Genomic DNA, 23,575 nt, shown 5'->3' with positions numbered 1-23,575 from the left:
CATATCTGCTGATAGAATGTTTAGAGAAACTCTTATCTAGAGAGCGCAGGAAATACTCAGAATTAAATAAAATAATCTAAAAAGATTGTTATTTATGTATAATCTATAACACACACAATGTTAATAAAATACACATATAGTAAACATGAATACATACATCTTTAAATAATCAATGAATACATATAAAATAAAATAGTATCACTTTGCCAATCGAAACCGATACAGAAAACTTAAAAAGACCATATTTTACATAACCACCAATAGCCGGATTTTGATACTTCCACAGAAATATACTGATTCCAGATTTTTGAATTTAGTTGGTAGGAATAAATTCAGTCCAGATAAATCCCCTTCACTTCGGGGTAGTTTGGTTAGCTGTATTAATTGCTACATGTGGGGAAATAATGATGGTTAGAAATAAGAAGTTCAGTAAGGTTAGGGACCCTATTCACTGTCGCTGTAAGCCTCACTCAATTAGTGATCTCCATAAGGATAGTGAGCAGTCCAGAAAATTATTGTAGGAAAGTACTTTGGGTAGTATATTTGCTGTTTATATCCTTCCAACCTGACCGCAGTATTGAGACCAGCTCACTGCGTCAGGGTGCCGACCTCAAACACCCAGCTGGGAGCGGACGCTGCAGGGAAGCAAGCAACACAGTCTTTGAAGATATAGCTACCTCTGTCCCAGGCAGGTGTATAACAGCATTCACCTTCTTTGGCTTTGTAGCGCTGTAAGTAAAATCATGCCAGATGGTTGCAGGGACAGGTTCCTTATTTTACGCAGACAGCGACAGGATATAGAGGTCCAAATTCAGGCACTTGGCATCGTGGGGGAATAGCTCTTAACCGGTTTCTCTGTCCTCTTAATCTGACGGAATGATTGTAATCAGTATAGGTTTTGTAGCGGTGTAAGTATCGCCATAATACTTGTGCAGTTCACATGAGGAAGCCTTCACTGATGAAAGACAGTAAATCTTTTTGCCATAGGGATATCACCAACAATCAGATTTGGAGGTGAAATAAGGTTATTTGTTCTCACCGAGTAAGTACACTTGTTGTTATAGAACTGACATTGAGCATAATTTGTTTATTCTACTTCAATAACTTTTTATTCCTTAGTCTATTCAAGTGAATTTTACATTTTGTTTTTGAATATCTTTCAGGAGAATATTGAAATAATTTTGATTTGATTTGAATTGCATTGGAAAAAATGTATGAATTCAGGACCTATGCATTTTAACAGTGCTTTTTGATATTAATATATATGTTAGGGTCAATTGTTGCACATTTGACAAGTTGACCAACTGTGTCAAAGTCTTCCCCATCAGGTCAATCCTAATCTACCACTCAGGATTGTAAATATGGAAATTATCTTGTTAATGTTAAATTAAAAAACAAATCAATTAAACAAAAAACTTTCACCCATTGCCATCGTCACTACTACAGTGTATCTGTGGTGCATTTGATATGTGACTACATTGTTTAAATAAAAATCACAGCAGCTCTGCACTCACAACAGTGAGTGAACACTCCAAGGTGTATTCTTTAAACAGGGGTATGGTATAACCAGCTGACAGTTATAAAAAAATATATATACACGACACAGGAAAACAGGAGGCTGGGTAGTGATAGGGGTGTGTGGGCATAAGGGGGACTAAAGAGGAGGGTGGAGGACACTGTGCAGCTTCTGCCAGTGGGTGAAGGTCTAGCGTGGCAGCACAGGAGTACAGGACGGTGCCCCTGAGTCAGTGTCTCCTCCTACTGGGTGGGAGTTGGGGTGCATGAGAGCAGGAGGCTGAGTGGTAAAGCATGATAGGGCAATGTGGGCAACACAGGGTGAGCGGATTCCCACTGGCGGAAGTTACGGGGCAGGAGAACAGGAGGCAGGGCAGTGATAGAGGTGTGTGGGCATGTGGGGTAGTAAAGGTTTTTGGCTGTTGCAGAGTAGGGATGGGCATTGGTGCAGACGCCATTGCTGGTTGGCATTGATGGCGATTTTGCACCATGCCATCGATAGTAGTAACATATTACTTGGATAACCATCGATTGTTGTAGCTATCGATGGTTATCCAATATATCTGACTGAATAGGCTGTGGGTCAATCAGAACTTGGTGGCGGGTGTGTGTGTGTGTGGAGGGGGGCATTGATGTAGGGAAACCATCTGGTCCTCCCACATCGATGGTAAAAGTATTCCACATCGGCCATAAACCATCAGTGATTTGAAATCATTGATGGTTGATGGGCATCCCTAGAACTGGAGGAGGGTGGGGGACAGTATGCAGCTCCCGGCAGTGGGTGAGCGTCTCCTCGCACTGGGAGGGAGTAAGGGGGTGTATGAGAGCAGGAGGCTGTATAATAGGGGTATGTGGGCAAGACATTGATAAAAGTTGTGGCGCTGGTGCAGAGGACCGTGGGGACACTTCTGGCAGTGGGGGTCCGTGAATCGCGGGAGGAGTGCGCGGGGTGCCGTGAATGAAGGGAGGGGGGATGCGGGGGTCCGCGAATCGTGGGAGGGGGGCGCGGGGGGTCATGAATCGCGGGAGGGGGGTCGTGGGGGGGCCGCGAATCGCAGGAGGGGGGGTGCGGGGGTGCCGTGAATCGTGGGAGGGGTGTGTGAATCGCAGGGGGGGTTGTCACGGGGAGTGGCGAATCGCGGGAGGAGGCGCCGGAGGTGCTGTGGGGTTCCGTGAATCGCGGGAGGGGGTCCGCAAATCACAGGAGGGGGTGCTGGGGGTGCCGTGAATCGCGGGAGGGTGTGTGCGGGGGCGCAAATCGCGCTGGGGGTGCAAATCGCAGGAGGGGGGGTGCCGTGAATGGCGGGAGGGGGTGGGGGTTTGCAAATCACGGGAGGGGGGTGCAGTGAAACGCAGGAGGGGGCGCGGTGGTACCTTGAATCGCGGGGGTGCCACGAATTGCGGGAGGGGGGTCGCGTGGGGCTGCAAATCACGGGAGGGGGTCCACGGGGTGCTGTGAATAGCGGGAGGGGGGCCGCGAATCGCGGGAGGGGGCTTGGGTCCACAAATCACTGGAGTGGGGGCACCATGAATCGCTGGAGGGGGGGTCGCGGGGGTGCCGCGAATCACGGGAGGTGGGGTCGCGGGGGACACTGTGCAGCTTCTGCCAGTGGGTGAAGGTCTAGCGTGGCAGCACAGGAGTACAGGACGGTGCCCCTGAGTCAGTGTCTCCTCCTACTGGATGGGAGTTGGGGTGCATGAGAGCAGGAGGCTGAGTGGTAAAGCATGATAGGGCAATGTGGGCAGCACAGGGTGAGCGGATTCCCACTGGCGGAAGTTACGGGGCAGGAGAACAGGAGGCAGGGCAGTGATAGAGGTGTGTGGGCATGTGGGGTAGTAAAGGTTTTTTGCTGTTGCAGAGTAGGGATGGGCATTGGTGCAGACGCCATTGCTGGTTGGCATTGATGGCGATTTTGCACCATGCCATCGATAGTAGTAACATATTACTTGGATAACCATCGATTGTTGTAGCTATCGATGGTCATCCAATATATCTGACTGAATAGGCTGTGGGTCAATCAGAACTTGGTGGCGGGTGTGTGTGTGGGGGGGGGGCATTGATGTAGGGAAACCATCTGGTCCTCCCACATCGATGGTAAAAGTATTCCACATCGGCCATAAACCATCAGTGATTTGAAATCATTGATGATCGATGGGCATCCCTAGAACTGGAGGAGGGTGGGGGACAGTATGCAGCTCCCGGCAGTGGGTGAGCGTCTCCTCGCACTGGGAGGGAGTAAGGGGGTGTATGAGAGCAGGAGGCTGTATAATAGGGGTATGTGGGCAAGACATTGATAAAAGTTGTGGCGCTGGTGCAGAGGACCGTGGGGACACTTCTGGCAGTGGGGGTCCGTGAATCGCGGGAGGAGTGTGCGGGGTGCCGTGAATGAAGGGAGGGGGGATGCGGGGGTCCGCGAATCGTGGGAGGGGGGCGCGGGGGGGTCATGAATCGCGGGAGGGGGGTCGTGGGGGGGCCACGAATCGCAGGAGGGGGGGTGCGGGGGTGCCGTGAATCGTGGGAGGGGTGTGTGAATCGCGGGGGGGTTGTCACGGGGAGTGGCGAATCGCGGGAGGAGGCGCCGGAGGTGCTGTGGGGTTCCGTAAATCGCGGGAGGGGGTCCGCAAATCACAGGAGGGGGTGCTGGGGGTGCCGTGAATCGCAGGAGGGTGTGTGCGGGGGCGCAAATCGCGCTGGGGGTGCAAATCGCAGGAGGGGGGTGCCGTGAATTGCGGGAGGGGGCGGGGGATGGCAAATCACGGGAGGGGGGTGCAGTGAAGCGCGGGAGGGGGCGCGGTGGTACCTTGAATCGCGGGGGTGCCACGAATTGCGGGAGGGGGGTCGCGTGGGGCTGCAAATCACGGGAGGGGGTCTGCGGGGGTGCTGTGAATAGCGGGAGGGGGGCCGCGAATGGCGGGAGGGGGCTTGGGTCCACAAATCACCGGAGTGGGGGCACCATGAATCGCTGGAGGGGGGGTCGCGGGGGGTGCCGCGAATCACGGGAGGTGGGGTCGCGGGGGTCCCGCAAATTGCGGGAGGGGGGGTCGCGGGGGTCCTGCGAATCGCGGGAGGGGGGGTCCAGAGAATGGGGGGAGGGCGGGAGGGGGGGTCGTGAATCGTGGGAGGGGTGTGTGAATCGCGGGGGGTGTGTCACGGGGGTCGCGATCGCGGGAGGGGGCGCCGGAGGTGCTGTAGGGTTCCGTGAATCGCGGGAGGGGGTCGACAAATCGCAGGAGGGGGTGCGCAAATCGTAGGAGGGGGGTGCCGCGAATCGCGGGAGGGGGCAGGGGTTTGCAAATCGTGGGAGGGGGTCGCAGCGAAGTACGGGAGGGGGCGCGGCAAAGCACGGGAGGGGGCGCGTTGGTGCCATGAATCGCGGGGGTGCCACGAATCGCGGGAGGGGGGGTCGCGTGGGGCTGCAAATCACGGGAGGGGGTTTGCGGGGGTGCTGTGAATAGCGGGAGGGGGGCCGCGAATCACGGGAGGGGGCTTGGGTCCACAAATCACCGGAGTGGGGGCACCATGAATCGCTGGAGGGGGGGGTCGCGGGGGTCCCACAAATTGCGGGAGGGGGGGTCGCGGGGGTCCTGCGAATCGCGGGAGGGGGGGTCCAGCGAATGGGGGGAGGGCGGGTCGTGAATCGTGGGAGGGGTGTGTGATTCGCGGGGGTGTGTCACGGGGGTTGCGATTGCGGGAGGGGGCGCCGGAGGTGCTGTGGGGTTTCGTGAATCGTGGGAGGGGGTCCGCAAATCGCAGGAGGTGGTGCGCAAATCGCAGGAGGGGGGTGCCGTGAATCGTGGGAGGGGGCGGGGGTTTGCAAATCGCGGGAGGGGGTCGCAGCGAAGTACGGGAGGGGCGCGGCAAAGCACGGGAGGGGGCGCGGTGGTGCCATGAATCGCGGGGGTGCCACGAATTGCGGGAGGGGGGTCGCGTTGGGCCGCAAATTGCAGGAAGGGGTCCGCAGGGGGTGCCGTGAATAGCGGGAAAGGGGGTTGTTTTTCGAATCACGGAAGCGGGCTTGGGTGCCGTGAATCGCTGGACGGGGGGTCGCGTGAATCGGGAGGGGGGGCGCGGGGGTCCTGTGAATCGCAGGAGGGGGGGTCGCAGGGGTCCCGCGAATGGGGGGAAAGGGGGTTCACGGGGGGTCCCGCGAATGGGGGGAGGGGGGTTCACGGGGGTCCCACGAATGGGGGAGGGGGGTCACGGTGGTCCCGCCATTCGCGGGAGGGGGGGTCCCGCGAATGGGGGGAGGGGGGGTTCACGGGGGTCCCACAAATGGGGGGAGGTTGGGTCGCGTGAATCGCGGGAGGGGGGTCGCGGGGGTCCCACGAATCGCGGGAGTGGGGGGTCGGCGGGGTCCCACGAATGGGAGAGGGGGGATCGCGGGGGGTCCCGCGATTGGGGGGAGGGCGGTCGTGGGTGTCCGGGGGTGGTTTGCTGGCAAAGGGGAGGGGGGTGCGGGAGTAATGGTGGATGGTGGCTGTGGAGTAATGGTGGATAGTGGGTGTGTACTGTAGCCCTGGCTGGGCGGGGTGAGGTGATGTCAAGGGTGTGGGATGTGTAGAACGTTATACACATAGTACACTTATTCCTAGGGGGGGCGGGTTTGTGTATCCTGCTGGGCGGGAATGTTAGCTACACAGGGGATGAGTGACAGATCTGGCTAAATATATAAGAGATTTTTGTTTATGTTAAATATAATTAATACCTGTTTTCTATTTTATCTTTTGGTGATTGATATGATTATAATCATAACAAATGGACATAAACTCGGAACAGTTAATTATGGACGTGCGTTCCATCCATTATAATGGTGCGTTGCACCTGCCATATACCTAATATGGAGAGAGACACAGGAAACATGGACCGTGTTTCTACCTCCCCTAACATGGCGGTGCAGTCCATTGAATGAATATGCGCTCCATTGAAAGGAAACACGCAAAGAGGAGGAACGGATTGTCATTTCCGGCACGGCTGTGCCATGCAAACAGCTGTGTAATACCCCTTTCAGATAGAAAAGTCTGAAAAACCCGGCAAATACACTGCATTTCAAATGTGTCATTTTGCCGGGAGCAACCTGACCCCCCTTCACACAGAAGAACCAAATACCAGGTTGAAAATTTCTACTCAGTAATTTGCTGAATAACACGGGTATTTCTTCTGTGTGAAAGGGTCAACACGGTTCATAAATCCTGTGTCCTCGACCCTGGTCAATTCCAGGGTCGGAGACATGGGATTTATGACACGGGTGTGCCCTTTCACGCAGAAAAAGGACCCGTGTAGTTAATAAAATTCCCGGGTGGAACTGCTTCACCCGGGTATTTAATTTTCTGTGTGAAAGGGGTATATTATTGTATTAGCTGGGGGGGTATATTAAGGCCCTGTCCGGTGGTGATCACTACGCTTCTGAGGAAGGGCACTATTTGCCCCGAAAGCGCGCTTAAGCCAAGGGAACACCACCGAACAAATCCTGTCCTGAGGCTACCACGGGTCACTGTATCTCTGCTATAGACCGCTGGCCGGCGACATAGAAGGAGGTGATACCTATCTAGCACAGCACAAGGATCCCATCACCCTGAGGGGTTACATGCTTGTTTTTATCTACTTCATGTGATTGTATTGAATAAATGCTTATTTGTATCATCCTGGGCAGAGCCTCACTATCTGCGCTGTGGGTATTGGTATTCTTGTTATCTCTGGGATTCTGGCAGTTGTTTCTCCAACATTGGAATCCCTACTGTCAGGAGCCCGACAGGGGGCAAACGCATCAGAGCCCCTTGCGTGCTCACCACCTATTCTATTCTCCCTCTATGGAGGTCATGGACCCTCACAAGAGAATATAGTCCATGTAAGTCGGGATTCCGATGTTGGAAAAATTACCGTCGGAATCCCGACTGTCTGTGAGTCCGGCACCCATAAACAGGGAATTTTTGTTTTAATTGTTCCAACATCTCCAAAGTCTTCCCAGTCTGGTCAGTCCTAATTAATCGCTCAGAACTCTAAACATGACAATTGTTATCACTCTATTGGTAAATAAACAGTATAACATTCTTCCTGATTTCAGGTTTACTTGCACACAGACTTTTAAAAGCAAGATCTCTGCAAAGCCTATCAGCTATTAAATACCCAGGAAAGCACCTATGTTTTTTAAGGTCTACCAAATAAGGTCAACAAAACTTATCTTGCCCAAACAAAGGCCCTTATTCTAGTTCACTCTTTCTCACAAAATCTTTCTTAGATGGACAAAACCATGTGCACTGCAGGTGGGGCAGATGTAACATGTGCAGATAGAATTAGATTTGGGTGAGTTATTTTGTTTCTGTGCAGGGTAAATACTGGCTGCTTTATTTTTACACTGCAATATAGATCTCACTTTGAACTAAAACCCCCACCCAAATCTAATTCTCTCTGCACAAGTAACACCTGCCCCACCTGCAGTGCACATGGTTTTGTCCATCTAAGAAATATTTTGTCAGAAAGAGTCAACTAGAATAAGGCCCAAAGTTTTGAAATCCAGTAGGCAATATTAGTGTTTGTAAAGGACTTCAGTTAGCGTACTGTACATACTCTCCTCATTGTTCTGAAGGGAACAAACACATGCAAATATGTAATGTATGACAATTTGTTATGTTCATGGCATCAGTAAAGCACATTGAGTTGCAGAGAAAAGTGCTATAGAAATAAAATAATTTAGAATTAATATTACTGTTATTCATGTTGAGAGCAATGGTGGATATCCTGAATTCGGAGCAAAAGTAAATACTGGGCAAATTAGAATGTGCAAAGAGATAGATTTTTGGAGGGAATGTTCTAGATAAATGACATTCTAAACATAGAATGGGGCGTTAAATTATACCTTTCCCCAAATGACCAATATCCAAGTTTTGGCCCTGCCAAACAAAACCAGTTACGCACAGCCCCTCCCAGTCACAGATTAGTGACAGCCTCAGTCCTACCCACATTTGCATGGACACCAAAGACTCTTCGATATTCTGGGATTTGCACCTGGATCTGTGAGTTTATAGTGATCTGCGTTCCAACAGTTTTGGCAGTGCAGGGGTGCTGGCTGTGTAAGCAGTGCAGGGGGCGGCAGTGGGAAGGGGGGCCTCAATGCAGGCAGAGAGGCTTACACCCTCAATTTTGGGGTGCCTATCCTCATTGTGGGGGTGTTAGCAGTGCTGGAGTGTCTGCAGTGTTCTCAGTGTGGGGTTTCCAGTGGTGTCCTCCATGTGGGGGGCCACCATCTTCTATGAGTCTGCCCATTTGTAGTTTATGGGGAACAGCTTACTGGCTGACAGCCATAACAGATGGCTATCTCAGCCAAACGGCAGTCTCCCATTGATTTCAAAAGGAATTCTGAAAGTGTAGCCCGAGGCAAAACCTCGAGAATCAGTAGTAGCTTCTTAAGGTTTTCCCCCAGATAGATGAGGCAGAAAGGAAGATACAAGTGTAACAGAATAGGAGAGAAAGATATTCTCATTTTTGTAGGGCACTCTTTTAGAAAAAAAGGTACTTGTTTCCTAGCACGGCGCCCACGATATTAAGTTGTATGACATTGCATCGCATGCCATATGCCTGCGAGTTTAAATTGTATAAGCCCCTATATGATTTTTAATTGTATAAGCACCCTAATGGGTGCTTAAAATGTTAAATGCACCCCCACACCACCCCCGCTATCAACGCCAACCCGAAGCGTGGCAAGCGCAGAGAGCCCACGAGAGCGGCGGTACGCATCCTCCGACCTTTTCATACCCCCACTATCCACTTCAGTGAGGATTTGATGTTATATAGTGTGGCGAGTGCAGCGAACCACTGAGCCCGAAGCGTGGCGAGCGGACGCGGATTACTTCACATATATTCTGCGTCCCCTCGCGGGGCTCGCCACGCTTCGGGCTCGGTGGCTTTCTGCGCTCGCCACACTCTCTAAAATCAACTCCACGCTCCCATTACGGTGCTTATACAATTAATTATCTTATAGGGGGCACATTTAACATTGAAAACACCCATTAGGGTGCTTATACAATTTTAAATCGTATACCATTGTATATGGCATACAATGGCATACAATGCGATGGTATACAATTATAAATTGTATAACATCGGCTGCCATCGCGTAACATTGCATCGCATACCATTGGTATTATACCTTATGGTATGCGATTCGATGGGCGCCGTGCTAGGAAACAAGTACCGAAAAAAATTATATCTTCTCAAAAATTCATAAATTAAAAAGACTTACATGTTAGATCAATATAGACAAATGAGCTATATAAAACTTCCAGGGTGTTATCCTCAATACAGAGTACTCTCATTGCCAGGTTGGTCTCGTTATCCCTGTGCTGCATCATCTCGGTCTAAAAAGGGCTAGGCTGCAACAACAGATGCCTCACTACACTTTCTCACATTCCACAGGCTCACTCACATGTTGTGAAATGCTTGACACACAACATGCAGCCGCTGTCTGAGTTACAAGTGAGAGTGTAGAGTTGATATCTACTTTTAGAAAAGGTCAGTTTAAAGGTGCCCATACACTATCCGTTTAACGGATCCGTTCGGCACTTAATTAGCACGCATCGCATCGGATCGCATCCCTAGTGCATGCCTTGTGCATGCACTGTGATCCGATGCGATGTGTACCTAGTACAAAAAGTATGTGCAGCACATACTTTTTGTACCGTACGATGAGATGCGCGGGAGCGCGCATCTCATAGTACAGAATGGACGGTCCGGGAACGGACCGTCTATGGGCACCTTAACACTGTCCATGGGATGTATGTATTTACTAATTTATGATAATGTTACCCATCTTAAGTCCAGGTTTTGCAGGTAAATGACAAATTAAGAAACAATAATTATTACGCTTGAAAAACTTTATTTAAGGCTGCTAGTTAACATTTTGAAAGCTTAGCACTTTCGTAATAAACATTTCAAACAGGGTAACCCTTTGCATTCTGACATGATTGGAGTAAATTCTATGTACAATTCATTTTCATAGAAAAATAAGTTCTTTTTTTTATTTAAACAAGCTATATTATTCTTTATAATTTTTATATTTTTTTAATATTTTTTTCCTTTTAAATATTGGGACGAGAGAATGGCACTTCTGGATTTAAGCACTCCTAATTCTGGTAGGACTGGCAAAGCCTCTTTCTAAGTATGGTAAAAGTTCGGCCATTAATAAAAGCATTAAACCTTGTATGGTAGATGTGTTTTTGAGTAGAACCTGCTTTTTGTGTAATTCCTCAACAAGAAAACACTATTGGAAATGTCATTTACTTTGCATGCAAAGCTATACTGTATGGCTTTAAGGTACACCTGCTTGAATTTACACAACACAAATTCATCAATTTCAAGTGACAGCTGGTTGGTGGTTCCTTGTTGAAGATCTGTATTCTTTTATTGTTCTTCAATTAAATCCCTGAAAGAAAAAATAGAATTGTATATTACTTTACATGTATTCCGCGTCCCCTCGCCACGCTTCGGGCTCGGTGGCTCGCTGCGCTCGCCACACTGACTAGAATGAACTCAACGCTGACCATGGATGGTGGGGGTATAAAAAGGTCGGAGGACGCGTACCGCTGCCCCTCGTGGGCTCGCTATGCTCGCCACGCTTCGGGTTGGCTTTATAGTGGGGGTGTCGTGGGGGTGCTTTTAACATTGTAAGCACCCATTACGGTGCTTATACAATTAATAATCTTATAGGGGGGCCATTTAACATTAAAAGCACCAATTAGGGTATACCATCGCATTGTATGCCATTGTATGCCATATACAATGGTATACAATTTTAAATTGTATAACATCAGATGCCATCGCGTCGCATACCATTGTAAGGCTTATGGTATACAATGCGATGGGCGCCGTGCTAGGAAACAGGTACCATTATATCTTTGATATTTTTGCCACATTTTTGACAGGAGAGTAAACACTTATGCTTAAGAGAGGTAAGGTTCGTGTCAATTTGCACGAATGGCCAGTGCGTTCTATATAAGGTGAAATGTATATACTGTATTCCTGATGATGGTTAAGCTCATTAAATTGAAATGTTGAAACTTACACTTGTGTAGTGTATTGTACTTTCTTGAATCCTGAGAGTGCCGCACCTAAATTCACACACACACTCTATATATATATATATATATATATATATATATATATATATGTATGTATGTATGTATGTATAGTACATCTTTCCATCATCCCCTTCCTTATTTACTTTTTAATTTTAATTTAATTTAATTGTCTCCCCCTTTATCTCCTTCCACTTATTTGGAGGAGCTTTGAACTTTAGATGGCATAACTTAATAGGCCCTTTAAACTTCTCTCTGCAGTTCCCTCTCAGCACCCCCTGTTGTCAGCCGCAAATGACAGGAGGCTGCCTAGGTCCTAATCACGGATGGTTTTCAATCACAATGGAAAGTTTTTATCGGGAGAGCTGCAGTACACTTTATTAATTTCTAAGTACATACCGGCATTACGGTATGTACCTGATAAGATGTTGTATGTATTGCATTGTTGATGCAATGCTTAGGACATCTTAGGACGCCCTACTGAATCCCACTGCTGATTTTTCATGTGGGCGAAAAATCCAGCGTTGGCAAAAACCATGTGGATCGGTAAAATTGCTGCAAATTCACATATTTTGGCGAATTTATGGTCGTTTTTGCAGCTGTTTTCGCCCATGTCGTGATTGAATACTAATCTGCGAATTATTGACGATTTTTCTCCTGGCCAGGAAATTCGTCTGGGATTGAATTCCCTGCATAGTGTTAAAACATTTATTAACACTTTCTTTCTGGCATAAAAATGTTTGCATTAGGATTCTGATATTTAACAAAATGATTGCAATGATTGGTAAATGAAAATTAAATCTTAACAGCTTTACTTTATTAAAAATATGAATTATCATATCAAGTAAATATTTCCCTTTGGGAAAAAAAAGTATTCTATAATGCTATGTAATCATAATATCTCTAAATATTGTATACCTTTCTTTAACCGGGGTGTTCATTATCCACTCTAAGAACTCTTGGGCAGCTTTAATATCTAAGGATTTGTTGTAATCACTGGTAAAGCTGCCTTCTGCATGCCTTCTGTCCATATCATCCGCAGAGGTCACTTCTGAAAAACTTTATTTAAAATGAAAAAAGTATTTGAAAAAACATTGTCAGATATCTGTTCTCTACAGTATTTATCACATAATACAATGCCTTACATGGAATGTGTTAATGTCCTATTAAAGACAAACTGAACTGAAAATACTGTACAAGTGACTTTTAAATGTATTACGTTATACGGGTAAAAGTTTCAGGAGCTTGGTAGAACTAGGGGCCTAATTTGCATTCAAGCTGCGGTTGCATTCTTGTCGGCACGGGGTGGAGGCAAGGCTTTCGGTGTGCCGGGAACAGTTTTGGGTGGGGGTGGTCTAGACAACGTAGGCATGTCCAGATAATTTTCAGGGCATTTTGCGGCAGCTGCATGGCATCACACATGAGTGATTTAAGTTTTATCATTAAGGGGCCATGATCACAGTATGTATGCAAGTGTTGTTACTTGTCCATATATTTTATGCATTGATGGGAATTTTTGTTTATTGGATCAACATGTATTTTTTTTTTTTTAGCTTTAGCTGAATGGCAATATCAAAAAAATAAATTATGTTTATCATTACTACTTTAACATTGTTATGCATAATTGTCTGTAGAACTAAATATGTCTGATATGATATAAGTATAAAACCCAATGATACACAAAACAGTTCACAATTGTAAAAATGTAATCAATGATCAAAATAATCTACCAGGACAGATGGCACTTTTATGCTCTCTAGGACATGCAACATCCGAGTGTCTATCTTAAATCTATAATTACAATGCCCTAGATCAGGCATGTCCAAACTATGGCCCTCCAGCTGTTGTGAAACTAAAAGTCATGCCTAGTCACAGTTTTGCTATTAGGGAATGCTAAAACTATGGCAAGGCATGCTGAGATGTGTAGTTTCAAAACAGCTGGAATGCCATAGTTTGGACATACCTGCCCTAGATTATTGTATGGGTGCTCTAAATCCATAATATACAGTAGCAACTGGCACTTATTACAATACCTAATTTAAGATTGTAAAGAAGAATATCAGTGAGTATAGCATTGGATATCAATTAAGTAGCGTTGGACAGAACCTGGTGGCTCACTCATGTCAGGCATCTTGCTTCACGTGATGTATCGAAGCTAGATATTTGAGGATTCACCTGTAGTTCCATTGGCTCCAAAGACAAGGGTGTTTCAGGTATGGAACCTTTGTCAAGAAGTCTAATAATTTTCTTTACTGTATAAATACTATAATCTACCCTCACTTCCTGACATTCTTTGTATTCTCAATCGCTATGAGTGATACACTTTAAGTGGCCTCCCTGTATACAGGGGAACATTTTTCTACCTGAATGACGATGAATGAAACCACTTGAAAATGTACTATGAGAGGTTTTGTTGCCTGAAAGGCAATTCAATAATCCCTTTGCTGGCATGCCTACATAAGGTAAAATGGAATGTTTTGCTGCCTGGAGGGCTTTTGGACTTTTGGCGTGTACACACGGTGAGATTCCTTTGCTATTCGACTTAAGATTCGTTTGCTATGCAATTTAGCTAACGCATGTGCTATTTACATACAATTCATGCCATCGACATTCGATTTGCACTATATAGTCATTGGTGCACTATCTGATTGGCTTTTCGATTTCAGCTGAATGGGAGCACGCTTCGATATCGAATCGGGATAGAAAGCTTAAAAACATGTTCTATCTCCATACGATGTACATATATGCAATCTTGATTCGATTTTGACTATGTAGTCAAAATCGAATGTCAAATTGTACCGTGTGTACACAGCATTTGTCTAGTCCCATCTCTAGTTTCAGTGTATTTATTTGTTTATTGTTGAACATATTGGAAAATAATTCAATTTAATAAAATCTTACTTTCTTTTTGGTCTTCCTTTAAGTAACCAATCAACAAATTCTTTGGCTGCCTTTTCTTCCAAAAAGTTGGTCATGTCACTAGTGAATGTGCCTTCTGCGTGTCGTGAGAATCTCCTGGACAATAAAAAAAAGCCCTTTTCAATTTAGATCAATTTCCTCTATGCGATATCAAGAGGTCATTCATTATTTCCTATTTTTTTTTTTTATTAAATGTTTTATGGAAACACCATATCAGTACAAATAACAATGTATATCATGTAAATTGACATAGGTAATGAAGATACAAAGATAACAGTTGCACATCAGTGTGTGAATGCAAATAAAAATACAAAAAGTGTCTTTCATGTCTCTTTAAATTGAAGAAATTTTAACATATTCATTAATTCTCAGTGTCACCCCAACTCTGAAAAAATAAAATAAAAATAAAAATAAGGAGAAATCTCTTCTCCATTAACTGCCCAACTCAATTGGGGGATCCCCCGATCGTGTCCTCAAAAAGTACCACTGGGTATGTCTTATTTCCTATTTCTTTATTATAACACACAATGCTGTGCAGTAGGGATTATCATTAAATGCTGATCAATTATTAGCAAACAAATTTCTGTTATCATTTGTAAATCCCTTTATACAACTTTATCCAATATGAAAGCCATCTTAAAAGATTTACAAATATACAGTATGGTAAAAAAAATCTCCGGGGGCACAGATGGGAGTTCTATTTCTGAAGGGATGTTGCTGTGGGCAACTAACCAGATTATCCATCTTGTTTAGCACCTTCTAGATCAGGGCTGGGCAACACCGGCCCTCCAGATGTTGATGAACTACACATCCCAGGATGCTTTGCATTAGTTTTGCCATGTGACAATGCTGAAACTGATGCAAGGCATGCTGGGATGTGTGGTTCATCAACATCTGGAGGGCCGGTGTTGCCCAGCCCTGTTCTAGATGATAATAGATAAAATCCAATTGGTTTCTATGGGCAACATCCCATCCTCAATGGAACTCCCATCTTAGTAAATGTATCCCTCCATATTCTTATGTTAACATAAACCCATGGAAATGGTATGTGTGTTTGCAATCTGCTGTGTGTAATTATTGCATGCAAGTAGTCATTAACATAAGTCATCATTTGCTTCCACTTTGCCTCTACATAAATTTAAAAACTGCACAGTGTATGCTTACTAAGGTGTGGGTTTTCAGAAGTGAGGATGTTGCCGATAGCAACCAATCATATTCTACATATCATTTAGCTAGCAGCATCTACGCTAATAGCTAGAACCTGGTTGCTATGGTTAACATGTCCACTTCTAAAAACCTGCACCTTAGTAAATATACCCGTCGGTGTGTGCAGAAAAATTAATTCACCACGTGACCACAGACATTTAGAAAATAGCTTAATAAATATTTCACTTTCATGCAAAGACAACTTGCTTTATAGATTAAGGGTGGGATGTACTAAGGGAAAAATGCAGTAAAAACCCCCCTTTTCCAGGGTTTTACCACATTTTCAATGTACTAATACACGGCTGCCGCGTCTTCGCTTCTACCCTAAAGAAGCCTATGGGCTTCTATTGCCGCCCTCCGTAGACCGCAGATGCCTACCCCCTCCCTGTCCTCCATCAAACTCCTCCTCCTCCTAGCAGTATGTCACAGCGGGATGTCCTTCCAGCTGCAGGGGGGAAGAGGAGGCACCGGGTACAGCCGATGAGCCGAGGATGAGACGGAGATCCCCGCACACCACATCACCGGTATCGTGGGGGGGCTCCATCACCGCTTTGCGATGCTATGCGCATATGTTAATACATATGCGCTAGCATCGCTGCGGCAGCACGGTGAGGGGTGGCGATGTATTTTAATACATCCCGCCCTTAGTATGACTTCAAAAAAATCCTAAAAGAATCCATTTGGTCATGTTCTTTGTTTTATGTGTTCTTTTGTAAAGTTGTTTAATATAATTGAGTGGCAGTTCTAGGTGTGTGTGATATCTTAACCCTTTGAGTGCCAACATTGCTGTGAGAGAGCCTCAAAATATCTGTTAAAAATGCCAGCGCCACTCATAGCGATTGTTAATGTAGTATAAATAAATACAAATGCAGCCAAATCATTTAATTGAAGTTTAGTTAAATATTGCATCCAGAAAAAGAACACTCGCTGTGAGTGACGCTGGCATTTCTAGTGGATATTTTGGGGATCTCTCACAGCAACGTTGGAACTCGTAGGTTTAAAGTTGTAAAAGTTTAGTCCTGATAATGCACAAGATGTGATTTTCAGAAATATACTTTGGACTGAGGCGCTTACAGTTTATTGCATTTCCGGTACATCATTTATCTATGGGACAATAGTTATTGAGATCTATGTAATATGATATACTTTTTACATTTCCTATAAAGGGAGTGCAATTTATTCTGAATAATCAATTTTTTTCAGGCAGATTAAGATTTTTAGATAACCTAATCCAGGCATTCCCAGTCTTGGATCTCAAGGCGCAATAACAGGCATGGCCGGCGCCACCACTAGACAGCTCTAGACATTTGCCTGTGGATGCCAGCCACTGGAGGGCGGCACTTTGGAGTAAGGCGTCTGCACATACCCCTTTGTGCTGGGTCGGAGGCGGCCGCACCAATCCCCTTCCCATCTGGCAGGTCGGCAGCAGCCACATCCACCCCCCAAGGAGTGGGTGAGTGGTGGGGCGGCTGCACATCATCCCCCCTGTGGAGCGAAGTGAGCGTGCACCACTCCCTGACATCGTTTGCACCGGCCCTGATAACAGGGCAGGTTTTAGTGATATCCAGGCTTCAGCACAGATGGTTAAATCAAAATAACCAAGGTTCTAATTGAGCCACCTCTGCTCAAGCCTCGATATCACTTAACCCTGGATTGTTAGTGTCCCTTGAGGACTGAGGTTGGAAATGCATGTCCTAATGGCACATCTCTATTATTTATATCTGCTTCTGAAGATTCAACATCTGGGAAACAAGAGAACATTATCACATAGCTTTCTCTATTGGGAGCACCAGTGGTGAAATTCATATACTAAATGAATACGCTACACTGTATTATGTTTATATTGTTTTGTAAGTATAACTGTAACACAGTGCAAAGTGAGAACCACCTCCTATACTTCAGTCTTAAAATTCAGGAATGCAACTATCACCGGGTTTTGGCAGTGTTTTTATATGCGCGCTGTTTTTCGTTTTTCACATTGTTTAGCAATGGAAAGGGAAGCAGAATAATAATTAATGACTACACTGTGCTTTCCACAACAAACTATGAAAAGTGTAGTGAAATTGATTTTAAAGTATTAGGGAAGGAAACAGCCAAGTCTTTTAAAATAGCTGGATCTCTTCCTTACTGTGAGTTTGGTTTTCCTATCAACCAGGCAATGAATTCTTTGGCTGCTTTTTCTTCCAAGAACTGGGCTACATCATTGGTGTGTGTTCCATCTGCGTGCCTCTCAAACTGAGCGTTGCGTCTTGATATTCCTCTGTGAAAACAAGCATGATCATTCACAATGTATTCATTTATAACCTATAAGGTACCCATATTGGTATAGTATACATTGTTCTAGTTCCAGGAATGATGTCCGATGGGCATCTAATGTGGAATACCTAGTCCTACCTAATTCTCCTTTCCAGAAATGTTAAAATAGTATTAAGATGGGTTTGAAGGATACGTTTTTACAGTTTAATATCATCTGGTTCCATGTCATATAATAAAGCCACCCCTTACAGGAGCGGAAAGCAAGTGCATCTGCCTGGTCTATGTAAAAAAAGGTGTACACATACAAAACAAATTTACAATCCATTGATTTCATTGGAGTAGGTACAACATGGAAGCAAAGACTCCTTGATACCTGTTGAGCAAACTAGAGCATAAGATAGGAATTTAAACAGACACCATGAAAGAGGTATCACTATTATCCATTTATTAAAGAATTACTCGGATTTACTTGGTTTGCAATTTTGGATTTTTCTGATTTGCAATCGGCTGTCACATGTTTTAGATAGCCAATAAGATCCAGCTTTGAGATCCGAGTAAATCCGAGTAAAACCGCTCACCCCTAGTTCTTAGTCAACTAAACCATGTACTTGTTTGAAACAGTTTTAAAGGGTTGCAACCAACAACCATAAACTAAGTTGTTGGTTAACCACCTAGATTCCAGCTACCCTTTCCTATGAAAATAGAGAAAATGATATATGCAGGATAAGCAGCATTTAATGTAGCATTGGGCTCACACTGTTTGCCACTTAGATTAATGTTAAACCTTATATACAATAATAATGATTGAGACCTGTAACAATCGGTTGAGAGATAAACGAGCCATACAATGTACTGTCCATTAAACTTAATCTACCTGTACCAAGAGATAGGAGGGATGCTCCAAGTGGGCAACTGCTAACTTGACGGTTAAACATTTATATGTGTAATCCATGCTACAATTCTGAGATTCTATGAAAAACACAATTTTATAAATCTATTTAACAGACCTTTTAATATAGTTCTCCAAAAAAATGCTACTTTGTGTGCATTGTTTAACACATATTCATGCATTACATAACATGTAATAGCAAACGTAATTGGTGATTGGCATTTTTTTGACTGGAGAGGAAATTATTATCATTTTTGCAAATACTAATCTATACCACATTATGTGACTGATTCATAGATTGAAGCTATGGTACAACCAGTAGAGTTTCTAAGGAGGTGAGGGGGTGTCGTGAGCTGGGTGCTGCACTGTATCATTATGTGCCGGACCCAGCTCCTGTAATTGTGTAAGAGCTAGAACCGCAGACTTGAAAGATTTTCAGAGGCAAAAGTAACAGAACATTATATATGCTACATGTAATGGACAATGACTTCTTTTGAAAATAAAGTAACATAGCCAGTCTTTAAGAAGATAATTGTCTTCATCAACTGTTGGATTTTACAAAGCTGATTTATTTATTTTTAATCTAGCCATATCATTGTTTTATCGTTATTAACCATATTATAAATGGTGTTGCATGAAAGAACTCTGACTTCATTTGGAGTTATACTCCATACTATTACATTATATCTGTTCAAACTATTCTACTAAATGTGACATTCATTACAATGACAACAATAGCCAGGAAAGAACTTTGGAAGTTTAATGACTCAACAATAGATTGATGCAAGCATCATAGTTGAATTATTTGGCCTTATTTCGAATTTTAGACTTTTTGACTTTAAAGATGTTGCATTAAAGAGGTTACATTATATTGCATTGTATAAATACAGCCATGATACTGTACTATAAAAATCCTGAAAATAGTTGTCAAATCAATGTTGCCTTATATAGAATTATGAATGATTAGACATATGCAGTTCATGTTTTTCAGTATTTTTGCTTTTTGTGGATAAATTTACATCAGCAGAATAATACGTTATAGAGTCATTATGGCTGAGCTGACAGTGGTCAGATGGAGGGGAATTTTTAATGAGAAGGGCCAGTTTCATCAACCCAGCATGATGTGTAATGTCAAATGATGTAAAATAAGAACAAGACACAATCAGATGAGTTAGCCTCACTCCAAATACAAGTGTGGTCAATTCATAAGCTCCGCAATTGGAAATATTCAATTGCTACCAAATCAAAAACTTGCCAATCATATGTACAGTATATACCTCTATTGTATCAAACCACATGCCTTACACACATAAAGTTATACTTTAAACAGAAAACAAGTTATTGCAAACAACAAAAACACACGTTGGGTTGCTGGACACTAGAAGGTTGAGTGGACGAAACACCATTTACGTAGGGTGGTAAGGACAAACAAAGTTGACTCAAGGGTACGAAGTGGAGGGACCTACATTTTATTATCTGAAACAAAATGTAAAGTCTATTGACTCCATATTTCTTACCCGCTTCTTTTTGAGTTCATTAACCACTGGACAAAGTCTTGAGCCCTCCTGGAGTCTAGGTACTTGCTGTAATCACTAGTAAATGTGCCTTGTGAGTGACGTTTAACTTCATTGTGGTGATCTGAATCATCTAGAGCTTCAGTCCTTGCAGCTTTGACTGATCTGCGTATACAATTTTTTAATTTGTGATATAAGTATCTATCAGAAATCTGAGGGGATAGTGCCCTTAGTTTTGCACTTCCGTAGCTATATGTAATATCCAAACACCACCATAGCCTTATAACTTTTACAGAATCACTTTAATTACAGTATATAGTGGGGTCATGTTATTTAGTGATACACAGGTTAACCCTGTTCCCGATGCACCCTTTTAAAAACAAAATGCTACTACTAGATGCTGATGGTGGAAATTGTCTATATAAAAGGAACTAAAACCAACTATCAGTTAATTTCTAATTAAAAAAAAGTTTTGTAATTTTGGGCTTTGTTAAAATTATTAGGACCATTGGAGTTAACTGAAACTTACAAAAACTTTAAGACTATGGTGAGTATTCAATGCATTTTTTCTCCATGTGCAGCGAATCCTGTTTAGGATTAGCTGCACATTTGCAGGGTTCCGGAGGGCTGCAGCATTCGCTGTCAGCCCTCCCTGTCACCCTATTCAACACCGCAAGGGCTTGCTGCCCTTGACGGTGAATTTTAACCCCACAGGGAGCCTGTGGACGGTGTAGAGCAAGCCTCCCTGTCTGACCCAGAATTTGTGGGGGAGAAGGAGGGCACCCGGGGACACAGGCAGCAGAAGCTGCCCCCCCCCCCGGGAGAGCTGGCAGGGGACAGGGGTAGGGAGCCACTTCACTGGTCCTGCTCGTAAAAAGCTGGGACCAGTGTGAAGTGAATATATGAATATTTAATGAGGGGCTCCCGGCCCCCTGCTGGCGAATGTGTAAAAAATATATTTTTTTAGATAAAAAATACAAATTTAATATATATTAATGTGCTTCAAGCACATGAATAAAAATAGCATGCCCCTTCACAGAAAAAAAATCAGATTTTTTGACACCAAAAAGATCACTTTCCAGTTCACCTAAAAAAGATGTCGAATGCAAAACCGGGAATCATGGCAAAAATCAGGGAGAAAGCAGTTCTCCATCCTAGCATTGAATACACTCTCGGTGAATCCCAGTGAAAACCCCATTGAAATACACGAGCGAATTGCAGCAAGCATGAAACGGAGAACTGGCCCGGCATTCACTGTTCGCTTTTGGCGAACAGTGAACATTGAATAGGGTGAATCACATTTTCAGTGAAAAAGATTCACTGCAAGGAGTGAAAACAGCCCGTTTTGCCGAAAAAAACGGTGAATCGGAAGCATTGAATACTGGCCTTTATGTGAACAAAAAGATTATACAAAAATGTATGCAACTAGTTAACTATAAGTAATATCTTTTTGTGTATTAAGTAAATTATTATAATCATTTATTATTATTTGTATTACTTTAGTATTACTTTAGGTGGATTACAAATTAGAAATTTAGATTTTTCAATACCTAAAACTAATATTTTATTCTGCAACTATATACTAATATATTAATCATACTGTGAGTTGATGAATGGCTTAACTCAGAGCAACATGTGTATATATATATATATATATATATATATATATATATATATATATATATATATATATATATATAAATAGTCCATTAGGCAGGCACTCCACAAAGGCAATAAAGATACCCTCCAAGGGAAAGCTGGCAACTCTATAGAAGGACGTGAGGAGGCACTCCAAAAAAAAAACTCCAATGCTAGATATATAGGAGATGCTAAACGATCCGGTGCCCTCCTGGCTGTGCCTTGGCTGGATGCCAAATATATAGAGGGGAGTTGGTGGCACTCGGAAATAAAATGCAGACCACACGGGTATTACCAACGTTTCTGTGCCAATCTGGCACTTTTATCTGCACCTTGATAAAAGTGCCAGATTGGCACAGAAACGTTGGTAATACCCGTGTGGTCTGCATTTTATTTTCGAGTGCCGCCAACTCCCCTCTATATATATATATATATATTATTAGTGTTAGCATAATGTAAACTTATCTTCAACAAGTAATTCATGGAAATTCTCTGAAATACATTTCCATAGCTCCTACAGTATTCTACAGTGACCTGCTATGTTCAGGGCATTCAAACAGGCTAATATAGAACTTGTTTCTTTATTTATTTAGGGGAAGATGTATCAAACATTCTAAAGAGGACAAATGACAAATGGAGAGGTTGCTTATAACAATCAGATTATTGATATAATGTATCAAGTACATTCAAGTAACTTAAATCTAGAAGTAGATTGATTGGTATGGCAACTTCACCATATGTCCTAATCAGAAGGGTTGATACATCTCCCCCTCGAATCTTCAATAGATTTTCTTAATTCTGTACCTAAGTGGTGAGAATGTTGTGCCCTGGAACAATAATTTAGTTACATTAAAATATGTTTTAGAGTATATGGGTGGGTATAATGTAAAATTCTCATGCTGTGGGGGATGCAAGTGTAATTTTTCTCTTCGCCTCCAGAAAAAAATCCCAACCAAAGAGTGTAAAATTTGATGGTAAAAATTGTGATTTAAATGTATTAAATATCCTGAGTTTGTACTATTTATTAGAATTATGGACAATTTATGCATTGAAGCACATACACATTGTAAATATAGTTAGCATTGAGATTGCAGCTTTGTATGTTTAAACACATACTTGGATTTTCCTTCTGTTTCCTGGATAGGATTTTGGAAACTTCCTTGTAGTAGCATAAAAAGAAGCCCCATCATATAGTAAATGCTTTTCATGATTTTCCTGAAAGAGATGAAAAAGTGAATTTTATGTTTGCTAATAATTGTTCTATTTACAACTATAAACGTCAGTCATTTGTTTAGCTTCAAAGTTCTTAAAGCTGGACGTTATTAGACATACATTTATTAGGCTGAAAATCATTGAAAACGTTGACCATCTAATTTCACAATTCAATTTTCACAAAAGATTTCCAATATATAGTTCTAAGCTACCAACTTTTCCACTCAACTGAAAGCAAAGTAAAAAAAAATTTCAGAAAATTATATTTTCCAGATCGACTTTAGAAAAAAAAAGAACACAGTTGTCTTTAAGAGTTACTTACTATAAATAATGTATGTCACTAGTGCAGCAATAATGT

The 23,575-nt window shown here is 43.5% G+C and overlaps 1 protein-coding gene across 1 annotated transcript; it reads right to left on the bottom strand.

Moving 5' to 3' along the window:
* Positions 1-10,728: 10,728 nt before the first annotated feature.
* On the bottom strand, positions 10,729-23,213 carry GCG (glucagon). Its single transcript, XM_083152070.1, has 6 exons — positions 23,122-23,213; positions 20,371-20,532; positions 17,837-17,968; positions 14,485-14,598; positions 12,502-12,642; positions 10,729-10,931 (listed from the first exon to the last, which is right to left on the bottom strand). Exons 1-6 carry the CDS (start codon positions 23,211-23,213, stop codon positions 10,910-10,912), a joined length of 663 nt encoding a protein of 220 aa, XP_083008196.1. The 3' UTR covers positions 10,729-10,909.
* Between the last annotated feature and the right edge of the window lie 362 nt (positions 23,214-23,575).

Source organism: Crinia signifera, chromosome 7, assembly GCF_055691185.1.
Source record: "Crinia signifera chromosome 7, ASM5569118v1, whole genome shotgun sequence".
Classification (NCBI taxonomy): Eukaryota; Metazoa; Chordata; class Amphibia; order Anura; family Myobatrachidae; genus Crinia; species Crinia signifera.
This window is presented reverse-complemented; position numbering and strand designations above follow the sequence as displayed.

What these genes read in the sequence shown, in the direction of transcription:
- GCG (XM_083152070.1), bottom strand. Translation starts at nt 23,213, where the DNA reads ATGAAAAGCATTTACTATATGATGGGGCTTCTTTTTATGCTACTACAA. An exon ending in GAAACAGAAGGAAAATCCAA is followed by an intron (nt 20,533 to 23,121) that starts GTATGTGTTTAA and finishes TTGTATACGCAG; the next exon opens with ATCAGTCAAAGCTGCAAGGA. An exon ending in ATGAACTCAAAAAGAAGCGG is followed by an intron (nt 17,969 to 20,370) that starts GTAAGAAATATG and finishes TTGTTTTCACAG; the next exon opens with AGGAATATCAAGACGCAACG.